Below are 17,768 nucleotides of genomic sequence, written 5' to 3' on the forward strand. Positions count from 1 at the left end.
CATGATGATAGCAGCTTTTCTATGTGGAATTGCTATCAAAATCCCTCTAAAATTCCATGTGCGAGTATTTCATCACCATAAAAAATCATATATTTGGGTTAGTCCTGCCAGTAAGACTTCAGTCTTTATCATAAACATGACATCTACGGACCTAGGTATGACGAGTTACAGTTACTGGAACTAATATTTGGGTCAAGTGAAGTATAGACAACATATTTATGTAGGTTTCCTTGACCTAGCTGTTCTTTTAATTTCTATGAATGTATTGTGTTTGGGCCCGGTCTAGGCGAATTTGGCTGACTAGCAAATGTGTTAACTAAGGTTTGCCTCTCATACCTACAATAATTAGAAAACTCCCTAGTCCCTACATAGTACATGTATTGGGCTATTCTAGACTTGCTCGCCAGTCCTACGATACATACCGTACCTAAGGACTGGCTCACACCATTTTGTCTGTCTATTATATGGAAAATACAAGTTTAACAGTTTGCGCAGGTCAGATATTCGAAAATGTTCTTCAAATTTTCATCAAAGGTATATAAAATTAATACCCACCTTTGTGCTTGCTAATTTAAGACTCGGTTGAAACAAAATTAAGGATCAAATGCATTTTAGTGTCCAAAATAAAAGGCAAAATTATTGTCAAAGTTCTGCCGAATTCCCCACCCTTGCGAAGGGTGCAGAATTGGAATCGGGAATAAAAATATCCGATCTTTGCGATCAAAAACACAACATTACAACTTTGGACGTACTATTGGCAAAACACATTATAACCAAACTATATACAAAATAGAATAGAACATTTTATGTAAACTTGTCAAAATAGAACATTTTTATGTCAACTTGTCAAAATATTGAAGAAATGTGCTCCCTAAACTTGTGGCGACTAGGCAAAATAATTCCCATTCAAACACATGGGAAACTGAAAGTGCATAACACAGGCCTAGGCTATTCCAGAAAAATACAGTATACGGACGGCACCATAATTAATTTTGTCCTCAATTTAAATAAAAAATATTATCAGGCTGCTTTTCCAAATGAAACATAGCTAAAATTATTGGCTTAGGAAGTTCAACATGGGGGGGCTGACCAAACAAAAAAAATTTGGTGACCCATGCTGGGGAGTGGGGGGTGCCAGAGCGGGGACCAGCCCGTGGCGGGTTTCCCCTGGCCTCTGCCTCGCGTGCTTGCTTGCTTGCTTGGTGTCAAGAAATTTTGCGAAAACCCAGTGGCAGTGGCAGAGTCAGAGAAGATGTAATACCCATTTTCCCGGTCTCTGGTCATATTTTTTTACTTCATCTGGAATTAGACCTGTGAAGTCTTGCTTGTTAATTGAATTCAATGAAAATGCTGGAGACAAATTTATATGCGAAATTGGAAATGCATACATGTCATGTGTGCAATTCATGATATCCGGCCATGGTGTGTGCAAAGACAAGTGTGCAAGTGTGTGTGTACCGGCATGACGGTATGTCCTGCGACAAGATTGAACCGCTATATTTCAAGATTTAAATTACGGAAACTTACCGAAATAAGGAAGACAATTTTCTGTCAAATATTAAATTGAAATAAATTCGATAAGTTCAGTTGGAGATGGTCACTTTACTTTGTGAAAGTGAAATCAGTGCAGTGCACAGTCTTTTCAGCAACAACAACAAAAGCCGGCCAGCTGATTATTATGTGAGGAAACGTCATTGGCAAACAATTACGTCATCAAAAGCGGGCTCTATCCAATTTGGGCGGCGGGCGAAATTCTTGTAAACCCAGTCCACCTGCTGCAGTCCACCTGCCGACTGCAGTCCATGGCATTGCAATGACTCCGCAATGACTCTGCACTTGAAATGGTAATTTCCATTTTTTGATATTAAAATGTGAAAATAACGGAATACTGCCTATAAAAAAGCCAAATAAAAAAATCCGACATGCTGGGTAAATGAAGTGTCTCGCTGCTGTTGCTGTGATAAAATAAAATGATTGAAAAGTATCATCTAAATTTTATTTAAAAACTGACATGTGTTAGCCTACTGCACGGGGGTCTATAATGTTTTGCAGATTACAAATTAAAAAGGAGGCTGTTTTCTTCGGAATTGGGGCCGGGGGGGGGGGGTCATGAATATACTGGGGTCATAGAGCTTTAGACCAAAACTAAAATAATAGGGGGGTCATAATCTTTTACACCAAAAATAGGGGGGTTATAGAATTTACAGGCTGGTGCCAAAATTTCCACGCGCTGCACACACATTCTTTTAACTTACAATCAAATTATGCGCATTATAGTTGTATACCTTCTTTACCCTTTCAAGCAAGATTGTACTGCGCTCCGCGCACTTTCTTCACAGTAAAATTTTTTTACATGCTCTGCGTCTTAGTTCCGGCAATAAATAATTTGTCTTCAGTCTGTGTGTAAGCCTACACAACAACAACATACATGCATAACAAGTATGTCTCTTGAAACCTGAGAGGAAGGCCAAAAGGTCTAACAGGGGACTTGATATTTGGAACCCAACAATTAGCAAACTGGTGAAAGTCAATAAGGCCGCATACTTCAATTGGAAAGAAGCCGGCAGACCTAATGATCTTCAGCATCCCGCAAATATCAAGAGGAAAAGTTCCAAAAGGAACCTTAGATCTGCAATTAGAAGATCAGTAAGAGATATTAATGACCAGAAGCTTACTGAGATCAGCGAAGCGCACAGCAATGACACCAAGCTCTTTCACAAGCTTATCAAAGCTCAACGGTCTGAAACAACCAACTTTACTGATGTTCTGATTGCGGACGACAAGAAGCTGATAGACCCAAGTGAGATTTGTAACGGTTTCAAAGACCATTTCAGTAGACTGGCTGATAAAAGCAGTGAGTCAGCGTCCTATGGACTACCCAAGTGACGGCTTAGGCTTCCGAACTCAATTATTGAGAAGCTCTGTCATGATAATACAAATAACATCATTCCAGTCACCAGTGACGAGACCAAGAAACTCATCTCTTCCTTCAAAAATGGGAAAGCCCAGGATCCCCACAACCTCAGCGCTGAACATCTGAAATATGCTGGTGAAAACACTCTGCATCTGCTGACTGATATCGTCAACTACATGATGGCTACCTCATACATTCGGATGCACTGATGAAGGAATCCTTACTCCAATCCTTAAAAAGAAGAAAGACAAGACTTGTCCTGACAACTACAGAGGTATAACTGTGACCTCCGTGCTAGGAAAGCTTCTTGAGAAAGCCTGGCTCCTGAAAGCAGACCCAATTTTATCTAATATGCAGAATCCAATGCAAAGAGGATTTACTGAAATGTACCTCACCTTCCAATGCAGCCTTACTTGTTACAGAATCTATCAATGAAGCTTCTGAAAACAAGAAGCCCATCTATGTAACCTTGCTTGACGTCAGCAAAGCCTTTGATGTAGTGAATCACGCCATCCTGTTTGACGAACTATATCGAGCTGGCATAGAGGGTGACCTCTGGCTTGTCTTCAAACAGCTGTATCACAACCCGAGTACTGCTATCAAATGGAATGGCTTCCTCTCTGAAGAATTCACAGTAAAGCAAGGAGTCCGACAAGGTGGAGTTACCTCAGCACCCATCTACAAAGTGTACACAAATAGACTTCTTGATCAACTTAGTGGCCACCACACGGTCATCGCATTGGTACAATTAATGTCCCAGCTCCAACATGCGCTGACGACATGGCTATCTTATCAAACACCCAAGTGGAAACCCAACTAGCTCTCAATATAGTTGAGAACTATTCCATCGACCACAAATATAAAATCAACGCTTCAAAAAGTGCCACAATTCCGTACCAGTCTTCTGTTCACACAGCATTGACTATAGCAAATGAAGAAATGCCATATTGTGAGGAAGCTGTCCACCTGGGTATATCTAGGAAAGCCAACAACTCTCTCGATACTGATGAGCGAATACAACGTGCGAGAAGAGCTGCATATGCGCTAATGGGTGCAGGTCTACATGGGAGAAATGGCCTCCCACCTCACATTGCTTTTCACATTTGGACCACCTATGTACTGCCTAGAATGCTTTATGGCATTGAAGCAACCACATTCAAGCGTGCCGACATTGATAAGATGGAGAAGTTTCAAAGGAAAATTCTCCGTCAACTTCAATTTCTTCCTTCATCGCCTGCACCAGCCAATGCTGCAGTTTATGGTCTCCTTGGTGCCAAGCCTGTTGAAGCCCAGATTGATTCTGCAATCATATCTCTCTTTGGTAGTATCTCACGTGATACGGATAGTGCGAACACGAATAGCAATCAGACAGCTGGCTGTTAAGCCCTTCAAGAGCAATTCCTGGTTTATGAAAGTCAGAGAAGTCCTCAACAAGTACAACCTTCCTTCCATCTTTGATGTTATCAGCAACCCACCCTCGAAAGTGGAGTGGAAGACAGCTGTTGACAAGGCAATCAAGAGTTATTGGAATGAAGAGCTGATTAATGATGCTAAAATTAAATCTTCCTTAAAGCATCTCAACACGTCTAATCTCCAGATAGGACGACCCCATCAAGTATGGGCATCCTTACCAACTAACCCAAGAGATGTTGAGAGAGCCAGCATCAAAGCAAGACTACTTACTGACACCTATGTTCTACAAAGCAACCGTGCAAAATTCAACCAGCATAAAGTTGAAGGTACATGTCTGCTGTGTAAGTCAGAAGAGGAAACTAAACATCATTTTCTGCTGACCTGTGAAGAACTAGAACAACCAAGAAAGTTCTCGCCCGAAAGGCTTGAGAGATTTCTCTACGAGAACTATCCTGAGTGCAAGGTGAATGAAATTATGCGCAACAGGAAGCTGATTCTTCAACTTCTACTAGATTCTTCACACTCAGATATAGCTGTCCACATATGCTTGACACCTGATTCTACAGCTGAAATCGAAGCCATCACAAGGAGCTGGTGCTACGCTTTACATGTCCACGGAGTGCTCTGATTGCTAGGATTTCTACAACATAGCCTGTTGTTGTGGTCTGAAACTACATTTTAATAGTTTCTTGGCCTCATTTGTGTGTCCGCATCCCTCTTGTTTTTATATAATCATGGACTGTAGAAACAAAATAGCTACAGTCCATGCTTTAGTAATTGACATGTTCGGCACTTCTCGCATTAGCCGACTTTGCGGATATGTATTTAATAATGCTGTTGCAGCTATTTTTCATTGTTTATTTTTTGATTAATTGTATTTTGTATCTGAAGTGGCACAATTTGTATTTTAGCCACCTTATGTATTTGTGCTAGTTGCAAGGTCTAAGCCAGTGTTAAATACCTGCTTTTGCCAGAACCTTATATATTTGTGCATCACCTACATGCATGCATTACATTTAAAACTCATAACTTCTCAACATCAGCTCAAATGCTATTTTGAACTCACACCATAATCTAGTACCTGAGCATGTACATAATACATATAGCTTGGCTTGCTTTGAGTGTTTTATATTCTATTGTGACAGTGTGGTGTTTTCGTCTGTGGAGTTACCAGTGACATTCACGCATAAAGCGGTGCACCTGAAACAAGAGGTGGGAAGTCCAGAATTGATTGATTGATTGATTGTAGGCCCTAGGCTAATAGTGAACTTAATGGTAGGCTCTTCTATATGCCTAAATATTTATGTTCTGATATGCCTAGGCTAGGCCTACAACCACACGGTGACGAGAGAGTCGGAGACACCCGGCCACGAGACAAATACAGACATGTTACAGACATGGACCTGACAAATGCAAGAAAATAAAGACTAGACCCCCCCGGCTCCCCCCCACCCCCAAACCGGGTCATGGTCACGCCCCTCCCAAAATGATCCGCTACCTGCGCTCCCGGGCTGCGCTCGAGGACTTGAAGCAAGTCTATCTCCGAGTTGGGCGCATTTTGGTATGGTTGGGCGCTAAAAATAAAGGTCAAAGAAAGGTTACTGGCGTTTTATTTACTGAAATAAATTAATGTATACTTTAAGTTAATGATTCTGATTTATTTATAATTTCATAAATATTTTCAAAAATACAATTTCCACAACTTTCTTATGGTTTGAATAAACTAGTTTACAATCATCCTTAAATTTGAAGCAATATCAAATAAATTTTATTTTTATCAAGGAATTTTTTGTTTCTAGAAGACACTGTGCACGTAAACAACTCTCCTCCATTCAAAACATGTGTCCGTGAGTCGTGTGACTTTACGGGTATTTGCTTAGGATCAACCTTCGTACTCGATTCGTTTTTGATCCCTGATCCTATTCTTTCAACAGGATCGATACATTCAGACCGTACAATGGCAAGCCAAGCAACTCAAGATCAAGGGGAATCCTCTTCAGAGATTCCTAGTACATCTACGGATCGGAAAACTCCCGGGAAAACTGAAGTTGAATTTACGTCGGATAAACCTCCAGAGCCAGTTGTACCAAAGCAACGTGTACGGGCACGAGCCAAAACTGGTAGCGATTCTACTTCTAGTAGTTCTACTGCATGTACTGGTAATGAAAAAGAAACTTGTCATCAACGAAGTTCTTCGACAGGTAATTATTTAGATTGGAAATTCTTTGCATGAAAGATAGGACCATACATGTATGAAAAAAAATCAACGGTCGTTGGCAGTTGTTCGAAATGTTCTAACTTTCGTATGAACTAGTCACGATTATGCACTTTCACTTCAGTTTCTCACACGTTTGAACAGGAATTGGATTGCGTACTTTTTTGATGTCTAGTGAGCAAATTTCTTCAATATTTTGAGAAAATGATGTCAAATTTTCTATTCTATATTATTTGGTAATAATGTCTTTTGCCAAAAGTATGTTTAAAGTTGTAATTTTGTGTTTTTGATCGCAAAGAAAGATCGGATATTTTCGTTCGATTCAATTCTGAACCCTTCATAAAGGGTGCCGATTTCGCAGAACTTTGACGATAATTTTGCCTTTTGGACACTAAAATGCATTTGATCCTTAATTTTGTTTCAACCGGTCCGAGTCTTAAATTAGCAAGCACAATATGGTTGGTACCACTTTTATATACATTGATAAAATTTTAAAGATTCTAACCGGCGCAAATCGTTAAGTGTGTATTTCCCATTGACATCCAAAATGGCGTAAGCCAGTCCTTAATATACATAGGTACGGCGTATATGGGTGTTTATAAATATGGAGGCCAGTAGTAAAACATGGGCCTTGTTTTGCATTTCTCAAGATTGTAGAAAAAATGTAAAAGCCTGCTAATTTTTTTTCATTGCATTTAACTAATATATATTTATACAATAAATCAAGACTTTTTTTTTTTACTTCTGTTGACATAGTAGAATTTTACGGCGAAAAGTAATGGAGTCATCATGTTTTTGTGAAAACAGTGTGACATGAAAAGAGACATTTTAAATTCCACATTTCCCCATATAATAATTAAAACCTTACCTTGTTTGCTATGGAAACATGAACAGAGGTCCATTTTTATGATTGTCAACAAGATTTTATCAAATGTTGCGAAGTTTGTGTTTTTTTGTTTTTGCCGATTTTCACACCACTCCGTAACATTTCGTGTCAGCAATGTTACGGGTGTGAAAGAGTTTTTCAATCGGTCACCACTTTAAAACGTAAGCTTTCTGTATTGTGAAAGTTGAGTTTTGAAACAAATATGACAGTACCTTAACTTAAAAAACATATGGAATGTGCCTGTAATCCAAATCAAATAAATATTCAATGATAAATTGAGATTTTAATAACTTTGGTGTCACTCACTTTCGTTACGGAGTGAGATTTTCTTGCGATGTAGAAATGTAAACATTGTGTCTTTATGAATGAAAGTCACATGATACACAGGCCGGATGATGACCTCTTACGACCGTGTGCAAAAATACCCACGTGGAGACAATTTTTTTTTTTTCACGCGCTTATTGCCTTCGTGTCGAAAGCGTTACGGGTGTGTTTGTGTTACGGGGGTGTACAACATTTAACGTGTGTTTATTGTTTTGTGGCGTTTCTAGTGATAAATTTGAATTTAATTAGTTCCAAGACTTTAAACAAAACGTTGTAGTGCATTGGAAGTAAGAATTACTCGAGAAAAATCGCAGAAAGATGTCACATTCCAACACACGGACTTGGTGTCAGTGTTACGGTGTGGCCATTCTGAATTTTTCTCGGGCTATCCCTTGACAAAAATCTTGGAAATTTCCTCCATAATTGTTTTTATAATGATCGAATAACTCATGCGATTCGACTACTTGCAGAATATTTCTGTGAAACACCATTTTAGTACGAAAGATCATCGCCGAATACGGACTAGTTGGTAACAGAAAACTTCATCCGTAACTGAAATTGGCATAACACAAATCTCATAGTTACGGCGTGTTCGATATGAGCTATTTTACAGTGGTTTTGTAGAGATAAATATTTGTATTTGTGTATCAATGCTTTCTCGTTCTATTTTTATTAATATTGAATGAAATGGGTAATGTATTTCTGTCTTACTGTTGGCCAAATGCCCAAGTTTCAACAAATACAGAGTTTATTTATCACGCCGTAACCTTGACCCCATATCGTTTTTGGACTCGACCATTTGATAGCAGAGGGGTGTGTTTGTTGTCAAAACATGGCGATAGGATGGGTAAATTGTTTTGCGTGCATAGAAACTGCACTTTTTTTTACAAAGCATTGATAATTATTGATATTATTTATTTATTATATTTATTACTTATCATGTTTATGTTCAAATAAGAATATTTGCTTTTCTTTTAATCCAATTTGAACTTCTAACATTTTGTCCCCCCCCCCCCTTTAGCTTCATGACAATTCAACTTTCCAAATCCATTAGTTTTCTTTGCATACCTGTTCAGTGTTCACCATGGTGGAAAGTTGCACTTTTTGCAGTAAACAACTGCACAATATTGTGCTACATTGATAGCTATGTAATTAATTAGACAAATATGATATATAATGCAACGAAAAAAACCACCCTGTTTTACTTTTTATGGTAGGCGGACCTTTCAACTTCAAGTAGGGTCGGTTGGGCAAAATTTGGTTTTTTTTTTTTCTTTGAAGCCAAAATTACAATACCTGCAGAAGGTATAAGTTTAGTTTTAGGTGGATTTTATCTTTCCATGTTAATGATTATTTTGAAACAAGTGTTGAAATATTTCATACAAGTTATTATAGATAGGCCTAACCCAAATGTGGTGTTTTATTAGTATAATAAAGCAAACTGTTGTTTTTATTTAAGTTTCTACATCAACATTACAATGTTTAACAAAAAGCTACAAGATATGTCACTTGCAGAAAACAGCAAAATTAAGTTTATTAACCACCTGAATGATTCAGTTCTACTTTGAATAATATCTTGAGTAACATGATGCTGTAACATTTTAACTTCTCTAAATGTCTTTCAACTTTGACGCATCAAGCCAACCCTCACTAAATTTAAGGCTTGGTGTCAGTGTTACATGCGAAATGATAAGTAACCATACAATAGTTAAAATTATGTATAATGTTGCTCAGTCAGAAAATAGTCTTGTGAAAATAATTCCGCCCTGATGTGGTTACGCATTTCCTTGCATTCTGTGGTACTACATTGTACTTTAATGTCAGTGGTACTACTTTGGTGTCAGCGTTACAGGTGTGATTATAGATAACACAAGATGTAATAGCTTGGCTTGCTGAGAGGAACCATAGTCAAACTGAGCAAAATAACTACATTTATCAATGAGGAAAATAAATCTTTGAAGTATTCAACTATTCTGAAATTTAATCAAAGTTAAAGTGCAATGTACATCGATCTGTATAATAAATATTTGGAAACTAGAATAAATATTTGGAAACTTACATCATCCCCAGGTAGAAGTTCTGGCCACTTTGTATTTTACATTATTGAGCATGTTAACTAATATAATATTGTTTAGTTACACATTTCTCACATAATATTACTTAGTTTTGGACTTGCTATTATAATAGGTAGTGTAGATAGATAGCTTATGTAGTTCATGATGTCACTCTGTAACAGTGACACCAGTGTCAGCGTTACAGGTGTTAATGTTTTTAACATTGAGCATTGGATATATTTATGACATTGTAGTAGTATTTTGAATCTTGCCAATCACTAATGAATGCATCCTTGATTATTAAACTTCTTTTCAAAGCAAGGATAATACTTTGGTATACATTACAGTAATTTTGAAACATAATTGCCCGAATCGGTCGTAATTTGACAAAATATTGGGACATTAAGTTCTCATTTTTCACAAGTATTGTCAAAGGATTAAGGATCTTTTTTTTTCCAAAGTAAAGATGTTGGTAACATTTGTTAAAAACCAGCAAATCATTATCATACCTCAACTATACATTTGTTACAGCTCCAAGACAAATAAACAATTTGGTGTCATTGTTACAGGTGTTAATTTGTGTCTTATGTCTCACTTTATTGTGTTGCTGTCCAAATAGGGATTATGTTTCATTAAAGCGGATTATTTTTTGTGAAATATGGGTCTCAGGGTGTAAAATAATGAAAACAAAATTCTCATTAACCCAATTTGAAAATTTGGTCCCAATGTCACACTCTGGCCTCCATATTTATATAAACACCCACATACATGTAGGACTGGCAAGCGAGTCTAGTATGAACAACCGATAGCTTGTGATACGAAGTTAGAACTTGCAAGGATGTTATCTTATGTAACATACTCATACAGAGTACAATGTCATGGCATGCATATGAATAAAAACTTCTTCCTCAAGTTAGTTATTGTCTCTAAAATATCATGAAATAGTTCGTGACATATTACCGACACACTGTACTATAATATTTTATTAAATCTTAATACCTGTACTTACGAAAAACATCAATATTTGTTCTCCTAACAGCTTCGATCAACGCCGTGTTTCTGCTGTACATGCACCACCTGACCTCCAGCAGTATTGCCAAAAATCAGTGTTCGATTTACCACCTGCATACCTGCACCAGTGCATGTAACATTCCTTTTGTGCATGCAGCTTTTCACTACCTGCCTGCACGCGTGCATGTACGATTTTAGCGCTAGCGATATGACAAGGCAATATACAAAAGTAAACAAGCAGTCAGTCCGATTTGGAAAAACCCAATCTATTTTTAGCGCAATATCCTGACTTCATTAGAAGGGCTGGCGCCGTCGCGCAATTGACAATTCCCGATACCCCTATCACGTGAGAACTGTCACTTTTTTTCATTGACTTCCCTAGTCTCCTACACAGCCAGTTTGCGTCGGTCTGATACTTGTCGATCCTAACGAACATTCGAGATAGCCACATACAGTCTGGTCCGAGACTATGACTTCCCTTAGAAAGGGCTAGCGTAATGTGACGTCATCCACCAATTCCCGATACCCTCGCACATGTAGAAGCTGTCATTTTCATTTCATTGAAAAAAAAAGAACCGGAATTTAAACCGTGGGAAATATTTGTTTACATACGGAAAATAATCATAATAATGTCCAGCAAAAAAGGAAATCTTGCATCATTCTGGAAATCGTGCACCTCGTCGGGCGACTAGTTCTAGAACAGATGAAGCCACAGCATCCAGTGTTTTGGCTAAGAAATCGGCGAGTGATCGGCATAAAAATGACAATGACAGTGGAGCCGGAATATTATTACAAGCTTAACTGACAATGATCGTGATTCAATGTGATTTTATGTTTGCTTTAATTTTGGTGCATGCACACTTTTTGCTGTGCATGTAGAAATTTTGGGCTACATGCACCAGTGCAGGTAGGAAAAAATTTGTAAATCGGACACTGCCAAAAATGTTAGCCCAAATCGCGAGTCAAATAATTTAAAAGTCGCTCGATTGTTTTTAAAATTCATACATTGGTATCTATGGGATAGCAAAATACCATAAATTGCCTACGCCAGATTTGAAAAGTTGCTCAATTACTTTCTTAACCATCAATTGGTGTCTATTGGACAGGAAACTGTAGTGTGGAAAATCGTCAAAAGTCATCCTATTGGGCTACTAAGTCGCTGCTTTGCCAATCCTGAACTCTGCACGTGCTTATTCCACCAGCCGTCTACACTGCGCATGTACTGTGACTGATTATGTACCCGGATGTACCCAATTGAAAACGTTATAACAAGGTCATCTCTAGCGTGTACATCGGTGACAGTAAATCGGGCATGATCATTCGTCGGAGCATCGCACTGCTGTGACCTAAAACTTCTCCGGAATGTACTTCAAAGATGTATTTTTTCTCTAAAAGTAAGCCAACTTGAATCCAAAGATACATTATGTTAGTCCAGCTAAATTGTAGCCAAATTAGACATTCGGAACAATTGTTTTAAAAGCGTTCCAGAAGTGTAACCGCTTCAAAGACGAGTTTTGTATTACCAGCAAGTTCTATCTTATGCACACATAACTATCGTGTCGTCGTGCATAAAAGATAGATTTTTCGATCAAGTTGGCAGGTATTAGTTCACCACGTAAACTTGTATGGCTCAAAATTCGGACCGCTCACTATTAAGTTTACTGCTTTCTGTGTTTTGAAATTTGTTGACGTTTTAATGATCCCCGATTCCTGGTCGATTATTTCAGCCGTGTCACGTCACATGCATGACGCTGGTGGTGGGTACCAGCCAAACTTCAGGAAAAAAAAATAGTCGCCGATAACGATGTGATGGGACTTACATTATAACAGGGGTAGCGCTAAGTTGCTTTTTGGGGTCCCGGACCCACCAAAATAGAGTTCGGACCCCCTGTTTTTAAATTTTCTGCAAGTTCAGGGGTCCCTGCAGACCCCCAGTTTTTCAATCTAGCGCTATTGCAGACATACTATTTATGCTGCATTTGTGCAACTTGGACTCACCAAACTCTACTCCGGACCTCCTACGTTTTTCATTTTCTGCAAGTTCGGGGGTCCCTGCGGAGTGCGGATAGGATTACACAGAGATATTTCTTGCCAAATTTGACCATTTCTAGGTTATATGAAAAAGGACAGTCTTAAGTAAGTAAACGTGCAACGCTTTTGATGTTTTGGGAGACTGGGAGGCAGCCCTCGAATTAACCCACGGCACCCATGGCATTTTGCCGTGGGTGCCCATCCCCACTGCCGTAATGCCCTCAAAACATGTCCTTTACCCAAGGCAGTCACTTGCCGTGCCCTCTAATGAAGTTGCCGTCGGTGCCCCAGCCCTGCCCCTTCATTATAAAATCATCTATCTATGTTTGTGTGTGTTTTCTTCACTTTTGAGAAATTGCCTTAGTGCCCTTCTCAAATTTTCAACAGTTGCCATGATGCCCTCTTGAAATATTACAAACTGCCGTGCTGCCTTGCCTTTTCAGTGAAAATCCAAGGCAATTATCAACTTGCCCTAAAAAAGTTGCTGTGCCCCTTCAGATCCTTAATTTGAGGACTGCTGGGAGGGATCAGAACAAAAAAATGACGGAGCCTATTCTTGACTGTGTAATATTCCTTCACCACACTGCCGTACGGTAACAGTCTTATACGATGGACAGATAGTATCAGTTTGTGAATGAGGACATCGTATAAGTTCCTTGTACTAGGCAGGTATGGCCTATTCATGTCTGGGATGTTCATGATGAATCATAAAGACATAATCATCATTTCATGATTTACTCGAGAACTCTCTAGCTTCGAATTAATTTGCACACGATAGTTAAGTATTTGAAGCTAGAGTGCTTTGCTATGGTTTTCGGTCGGACAGCACCGAGGTTATTTATTCTGGTAATGTTGAAATTTGGATGAAAGTTATTTCGATGAGTCAACTGTCATGATGTATCTTTATTAAATGTTGAGCAAGATTTGCCTATTTTGGACAGGCTAAAATTTTGCTGAAGTGTAATTTTAGGAACATTTTTGATTCAATCGACTGTGTTTAATTCTGAACTTCCATTGCTTTACACGGTGTCATGCTTCAGCGAATCCGACTACATTTTGAATGCTACGGTCTCTAGCCTAGAATGTGAAGCCATCGGTGAGCAAATTCTTGGCTAGACTTCTCGAGCAAATCATGATCATGACTTCTCAAGTTCTTGAATTATCATTATTAGGTGTGTACGCAGTGTAAGGTGCATGTGTATACTTTCTTCTGTACCGCGCTATATTCGCGTGTGTTTATCGCGGAGCCACTAGCATCATCCCCCCCACTTTTCTCAAAAAAAGTTGAGATTTTTACATCACTGGAAACCTCTGGCTACATAAATGCTTATTATAAATGCATGGAAACCCAATGCATTTATATTAAATATGTGATAGATGAAGAGGTAAACATTAGTTAGTGGTTTGCATATTTTAAGGATAACAAACTGTCATTCTGTTGTAATTTTTTCCAATTTTTTTTTCAAATTAACTGTGAATGATCCCAACACTTCAGAATACCTCTAGTGCTTCTCCAAAGTCACCAAAAACTTCAGAATAGGTCTAGAGAGGTTCTCCAAAGTCGCCAAAAACTTTGAAATAAAAAAAAAAGAGTTATTGTGTACCTAAATATTCATTTTAGTTACAGAGAAAATGAACATTGAAACAATGGTCGCTGAAGTTGATGTGCAGCACATGCTGATATGCATCGCGTGTATGTAGCGTATCTTTGCATTAACAAATACCGCGATGCATTGTTGCGCGCGTGTACCCCGCTGGTACAACTAAGTGTACCCCGCTGGACGCTGGTACAACTAAGACTTTCTTTCCTTTTAAACTGCGAACACAAGCGATATAAAATCCATAAAAAAAGTGCAGTTGGAGTTTACAAATCTGGAAACGTAACAAAGTACATACATTTATATCAAAAAAGAAAAAAGCTCAATTTCGCGAAAGAAACATCGTCTAGAGTACACAGCCACGTTAACAAGATTTGACCAACTTTGAACTTTAACCCCTTGCATAAAGTGTTGGGATTTTCCAGAACTTTTGATATGTTTTTGTGTGAGCTTTTGGGAAATGATGCATGAGAAATAGATTCTGTTTTATAGTGGTGGGTGATTTCATAATTTGACTGGGCTATAAGCTCTCAATGTAAAAACAAATATTAACATGTACATATGTATACCAGAGCTGCTGCTGGTACACTGAACAACCCCAATTTTAGCACACCACTCTCATAATTTTTGAAAAACATTGGGTCTTCAACAGGTACACATCCACATGCCTGTAGATCATTGGGAACTACAGCACCATTCCCTGGTTACGAACAGTGGCACCCTATAGAGCACCACCAAGACCCAGCATATCACCCATTTCATGGACACGCTAGTCAGATGTTAACGCCTATCAGAGCACCATTGAGTCCTACCAGGAAAGGAGGAACAGTGCCTGGTACTGGGAAGCTGCGAAGAAGCGCATCAGAAGTTGTGTATAAACTACCTGGTCCAGGTAAGAGTGCAAAAAGTGGTGTTTTGTGTGTGTGTTGTGGGGGGGGGGGGGGGGCATTTGTTTTCACCTGCAAACATGGACTTTGGGTCCACACTTATGTAGTGAAAAACCACACACTGCGAAATGTGGATGTCCACAGTCGTAAGACAGCGGCAGAGGATGCTATACAACATAACTTTGCATACATTGTATGGAATAGGGTTCGCTATCATAGGTGTAATACCAGGTCCACAGTCGGTTAGCAGTGAAATAGCAGAGAAGTCCATGTTTGGATTATGATATGTCTGTGTGTGTGGGTCCACGGTTTCACTGTTAACAACCACACGCACAATACGTGTCCATAGTTGTCGGTGAAAACGGTTACCGTATTTCGTCAAATAGTCGCCCCCTCAAATAAATGCCCCCCCCCCCCTCAAATAAACGCCCCACCACTTTTTTCAACCAAGATGTTCCAAAAATGCTGATATTTCCATGCTATCTTGTGTAGTAAGCTTACCAAGTTGCCCACGTGGTCGATAATAGCGTCAATAATTGGCGAAAATCTGGATCGGAAACCCGGAAGTGAACCAGAAGTCAGTGTTTCTAGTTCGTCATTTTAGCGTGAGTTTTGAGTTTACCTAATGATTTTAACGGGAATTATCATTCTAAAATTGACCTTGAATAAACGCCCCCCCCCCCTTGGGAAAATGTAACGCCCCCGGGGTGTTTATTTGACAAAATACGGTAGGTTTGTTTGTGTTTATGTGTGGGGGTGCGTTTGTGAAGACCTGCAAACGAGGAAGAAAACAAAAAAAAAAAAAAGATATCTACAGTTAACGACTGAGGATTGCCCACAGTTCCCTACCAGTGTATTGCAAACAATGTAAATATGCATATGATTTATCAGACGAAGGAGCATGTCTTGTTTGCAGGTGTAAATTCAGGTAAGGCAACAAAAAACCCTGTTCTATGGGCTCGACCGACCCAGAATTTGCATTTTGAAAATTAATTTTAATATTGCTGAAATTGTATAAAATCTCAGGTAGTATGTCACATTTCATCGTGCAAAATTCAAAATTATTAAAAAAATTTTTTTTTTTTTAGGTCAACCATGAATGATCCTGGCATTTAGGTCTAGGTCCGGGAACACTACAAAACCGGGAAAAATTTTTTAATAATTTTGAATTTTGCACGATGTTTTGTGTTTTAATTTAAGAAAATTGATATTTTGTGTTCATGTCATACTCTATTAATGATATCAAAATGCATTGAATTTGAATGCATTTTGGCACTAAAAAAAAATTGCTTCACCGAGGTGCTAAAAAAAAATTGTCACGACCCCAACTAACCAGTCCCCCTTGATATCTAATGGTGCATCCTAAAGCATAATGACACGATTATTATAGTGTGATAGTGAGTAGGCTGCGGATGACATGATAGAGAGAGGCGGCAAAACTGCTCAGCCGTATGGCACTTTCTACACAAGTAAATTTGGACTGAATTTAATTAATTTGAAGGTTAGTTTTGTGCAGGGTCAGAATTTCATTTCACAATGCGAGAATAAGTCTTGATTCTTGCAGAATAAATTTGCTGGAATCATTTGATTCTCGTAAATCAACTTCTGTGTTAACTACAAATGTTTGCGGGAATCAACTTGGGTTCACGCTAATCTGTTTACGAGAATCTTTGCGAGAATCGATTCTCTGATTCACGCCGGTTTTAGCTTGTATTTATATTATTTATTAACATAGGCCTGCGTGTTTGTTTTCAAATTAATCCCATTCAATTACATGGTTGACGATGGAAATTTACTGAATTTAGAGAATGCATTGCGCTCACCACCTGATAGTGAGGTAAGGAAATACATAAAGCATTTTATCAGTGTACAGGCTGTCAGCACAACAAGTTTTATGTTAGAGAATATTTCAAACAATTTCATATCAACAAAAGGACAACAGCATCATCACTAATCCGTATTTTTAATCTAGAGACAAGTCTAGTTAGCGTTCTACTATGCTGTGGATCACGAAATGCCATTTTAATACAAACTTTGTCTTTCAAGACTTGCAAATCAAATTTCACCATGGTTTTTAGTCATCAGCAGCTTGGGCAAAAATTGCATTTGTTATATTTTCATTGATCTTTAATGATCTGTGACTCAATGCATGCCCCTATGATTATGTAATCACTGTTATGTAATCATTGTTTACATGATTTACATCACAATGTATAACTATAAAGTGGCTACTGGCTAGTTCATTTGTATATAACTGTCATATTGCACTGAGCATGCATACTCACAGCTAGCCAGTGTTGCCAAACCTGTAATTTTGTAGCCCATTTGGGTTACTATTGAAGATAGTTCAGTGACAGTTTCTCCCGAATTTGAAATCAGTGGGCCATATGAAAGGACAGAGAAATACTTTTTTGAGCAAGCAATTTGGTAATCAT

The 17,768-nt window shown here is 38.5% G+C and overlaps 1 protein-coding gene across 1 annotated transcript in view; it reads left to right on the forward strand.

The window, feature by feature from the left end:
* Positions 1-6,369: 6,369 nt before the first annotated feature.
* LOC140148244 (6-phosphofructo-2-kinase/fructose-2,6-bisphosphatase 1-like) overlaps positions 6,370-17,768 on the forward strand; it is an 86,064-nt gene continuing 74,665 nt past the window's right edge. The window contains exons 1-2 of the mRNA XM_072170119.1: positions 6,370-6,528; positions 15,099-15,338. Of these exons, the coding sequence (XP_072026220.1) occupies positions 15,224-15,338 (115 nt within the window). The 5' untranslated portion in view covers positions 6,370-6,528; positions 15,099-15,223. The remainder of the gene's footprint in view (positions 6,529-15,098; positions 15,339-17,768) is intronic.

Source organism: Amphiura filiformis, chromosome 3 (genome assembly GCF_039555335.1).
Source record: "Amphiura filiformis chromosome 3, Afil_fr2py, whole genome shotgun sequence".
Classification (NCBI taxonomy): domain Eukaryota; kingdom Metazoa; phylum Echinodermata; class Ophiuroidea; order Amphilepidida; family Amphiuridae; genus Amphiura; species Amphiura filiformis.